Here is a 3,748-nt window from a genome sequence, read left to right on the forward strand (position 1 = left end):
GCTCCACAATGGGAGAGGCCACAGCAGTGAGAGGCCCGCGTACCGCAAAAAAAAAAAAAAAAAGAATTATGGGGGTGGATGGCGGTGATGGGTCCACAACAGTGTTAATATATTTAATACCACTGAATTGTACAATTAAAATAGTGAAGATGGTAAGTTTTGTTATGTGCATTTTACTACAACCAAAAAAAAAGAAGAAAAAAAAATTAAATGATACCACCAAAACAAAAGAATAATTACACATTTTAAATAAATGAATAGCCATTCCACATGCAGGTATTTACACACAGGAAATATAAGCATATATCCACACAAAGACATGGACATAAACGTTCATAGCAGTTCTATTTGTAATAGACAAAAACTGGACACAATCCAAATATCCGTCAACAGCTGGATGGATAAATAATTTATGGTAACTCCATAAAATGGAATACCACTCAACAATAAAATGAATGTTGATTTTCTTTTCTCTAAACAAAACTTCCTTCAGCCACTACGCATGGGCACTCTGCAAGAGGGAAAGTCCAATAGCCTCAAGTCTCACGAGGAGCATTTCCCAGGGTCATTGGTGGCCTCTGGCGGAGGACGACTTTAAACAAAGTCCCTGGTTGGGGCGGGTGCTCTGTCCAAGTCCACTGCCTCTGTCCTGCCGGTCAAACCCACTGTGCCCCGGCCAGCGCGGGGCTGAGGGATAAGGTCTGGGACAATTCCTGAGTCAGGCAGGGATGAGCTATTTCAGGAAAGTGTCTCCCACACGGTGCTGCTGGAGCCAGGGCAGCCCCTGTGCAGCTGCCCAGCAGAGAAGTTTTGTGACCGCCCCCCTGGGGTTGACACATCCTTCTCTGTGTTTGGCTTCTATCTGGGGCAGAGGCATGTTACAGTTTACAAAGCCCTGGGGGTGTTCCAGGGGCACCCAACCAGAATTTCCAACTTGCATAAACTGAGCAGAACCTGAGCCCGGAATGAGGCCAGGACGTGCCGCAGGAGTCTGCTCTGCCGGGGCATTTGGCCCCCGTGAAGCTGTGATCTGAGACGTAGCTCCCCTCCCCCTTCCCGTGTCCCTCTGAGATGATCAGCACACACCAGCCTCTTCAACTGGGCACAGCGTTCCAGAACTCAGGACACACTGGCACCACCTGTTTCTTCGCCCCCACGTAATAAAATTGGTTGAAGAGCCTACGGGATTTTGGGACCTGCGCCCTCTGGAGAGATTTCATACATCAACTCCTCCCCGGCAAAGAGGAAACGGCCAAGTAGGAGACAGGGAACAAAGTCCTATCGCTGGGCGAAAGGAGACTCGAGTCTGCAGCGGCGGAGCAGAGAGACAGGCCAGCCACCCAAGGGAAGCTCCACTCAGAGCCAGGCTACCATGGACACCCTGGTCCGACTCCTGCAGCTGCTGGTGCTAATCCTGACCCTGACCCTGCACCTCATGGCTCTGCTGGGTTTCTGGGAGCCCCTGTGCAAGACCTATTTCCCCTACCTGATGGCCATGCTGACAGTCAAGTGCAACCGCAAGATGGACAGCAAGAAACAGGAGCTCTTCAGCCAGATAAAGGGGCTGGCAGGAGCCTCGGGGAAGGTGGCCCTGCTGGAGCTGGGCTGTGGCACTGGCGCCAACTTCCAGTTCTACCCATGTGGCTGCAGGATCACCTGCCTGGACCCGAACCCTCACTTTGAGAAGTTCCTGACAAAGAGTATGGCCAAGAATAGGCATCTTGAATATGAACGGTTTGTGGTGGCTTTCGGAGAGGACATGAAACAGCTGGCCAGTGGCTCCATGGACGTGGTGGTCAGCACCTTGGTGCTGTGCTCGGTGCAGAGCCCAAAGAGGGTCCTGCAGGAAGTTCGGAGAGTACTGAGGCCGGTGAGCAGAATGGGAAGTGTATGGGCACGGGGCAACAAACGTCGCATCAGCCACCCCGGTGTCCAGGGCACCCAGGATGGGGAATCTCAGGCACTAGTGCATTAGACACCCACCCACCGCCACCTGCTGGTGAACAGGAGATATGACCAGGGCCTGGATGGGGCAGGATAGGGGGCTGTGGAATCACACAGGTGATCCACCTAACAAAGGGGGAAAGAGGGGTGAAGGACACCTAGGGATGTGGTGTTTAAACTGAGATCTGAGGGGTTAAGCAGGGGGTGGAGGGAGTGGCGGAAACAAAAGAGTGTTCTAAGTAGAGGTATTGGGGTAGTGGAATCCATAAAGTTTGGAACTGGGTGTGGACAGAAAGGAGTTTAGGATGATTTCCAGGTTTCTGGCATGAGCGAATGGTGGAGGGAGTGAGGGAGGGTAGAGAGAAGTACCATTTGCAGGACAGAAGCAGCCTGTTTTGGACTTGTTAGGCCTGTGGTCCCATGGAGACAGCCGGGCAGAAACCCAGAGGCACTCTAAGTCCAGATCTGGAGGTCAGAAAAAGACGTAGCTGGAGATTTAGGTTTGGACGTCATCAGCTTGTAGCTGGTAAATTCCAAGCGCGTTGGAATTTGAGACCGAAACAGGAAAGGCCGTAGAATATCTGGCTTGTATCACCTGTTGGACATTTCCTTTTAGATTCATGCTTTCTGGAAGGTTTAAATTCATTAACGTTAAGAGTTACTTATAACTTTTGGTTGGTTTTTTTGTTTTGGGTGCATGGGATCACCTAGGGAGGGTACAGTGAGGAGGGAAGAGCTGGAGGAACCCCAGCTCACTCAGGAGCCCAGTGCACCCTTCCGTGGGATGCTGGCTGAGATGTCCGGGATGCAGCCGTCTTGGTCTCGGGAGAGGGCTCAGCGCGAGCATCTCTGTATCCAATGAGATCTCTGCTCCTGGTTCCCCGCCTCCCCATCTGTCTGCCCTCAGCTACGCTGGCCTTCGGGTCATTGTTTAAAAATCTCTCACCGGTCATGGCCCCTAGGTCACAGGAGGCTCTTCACACTCACTTTGAGTTGGGGGGTAAGAGCCGGGGGATGCAGAGAAGGTCACAGAGCCGGACGGTCTCCCTAAACTCGCAGGCCAGCACCTCCCACTCCACCAAGAGGTTCTGACCAGGCTTGGTCAGCGGGATGGAGGTGAGAGTAGAGGAAGGTTGTGGAATGGAGCAGGTAAGTGACGCGCTCTCTTCTCTCCCAGGGAGGAATGTTTTTTTTCTGGGAGCACGTGGCTGAGCCGCGTGGAAGCTGGGCCTTCCTGTGGCAGCAGGTTTTAGAGCCCACCTGGAAACACATTGGGGACGGCTGCTGCCTCACCAGAGAGACCTGGAAAGATCTGGAGAATGCCCAGTTCTCTGAACTCCAAATGGAACGACAACCCCCTCCCATCAAGTGGTTACCTGTTGGGCCCCATATCATGGGAAAGGCGGTGAAATAAGCCCCTCCTTCTCCCACCTCTCCGCGGGGAGCCCCTCTCCTTCTCTAACTTCAACCCTTCCTTGTGCAGTGAGAAAGCTCTATTCCCACCCTGACTACGGGGAGGAAACAGTTATACCCTGTCATATCCCTAACTGCAAATTCCTCGACTGGGTCTCCCAGTTTTTGCCCACTACCCCTAGGACAGCTCCCCGTCCCTTCCCCGTGTTCCCCCCCACTTCTGAGACCACACCCACATGCCCCCAGGACCTGGTCACAAAAGTCACCAGTATCCCTGCCAGGCGCCCTGGGCTCCCTCCAACCACCACCTTTGTCCTGGGCTGTGGGGATGCAGAGAGAACCAGTCCTCTCTGGAGAGCCTGCAGCACTCAGCAAAGAAGCCAGAGGCTTC

At 53.1% G+C, this 3,748-nt stretch overlaps 1 protein-coding gene across 1 annotated transcript; it reads left to right on the forward strand.

Annotated features, from left to right (window-relative positions):
• TMT1B (thiol methyltransferase 1B) lies at positions 1-3,638 on the forward strand. The gene is made up of 2 exons (XM_027106563.1): positions 1-1,870; positions 3,122-3,638. The coding sequence occupies exons 1-2, from the start codon at positions 1,373-1,375 to the stop codon at positions 3,356-3,358; spliced, it is 735 nt and encodes a 244-aa protein (XP_026962364.1). The 5' UTR covers positions 1-1,372; the 3' UTR covers positions 3,359-3,638.
• The last annotated feature ends 110 nt before the right edge of the window (positions 3,639-3,748 follow it).

The sequence above is a fragment of the Aethalodelphis obliquidens genome, unplaced genomic scaffold (assembly GCF_003676395.1).
Source record: "Aethalodelphis obliquidens isolate GAN/ISIS:26980383/991018 unplaced genomic scaffold, ASM367639v1 scaffold8, whole genome shotgun sequence".
Classification (NCBI taxonomy): domain Eukaryota; kingdom Metazoa; phylum Chordata; class Mammalia; order Artiodactyla; family Delphinidae; genus Aethalodelphis; species Aethalodelphis obliquidens.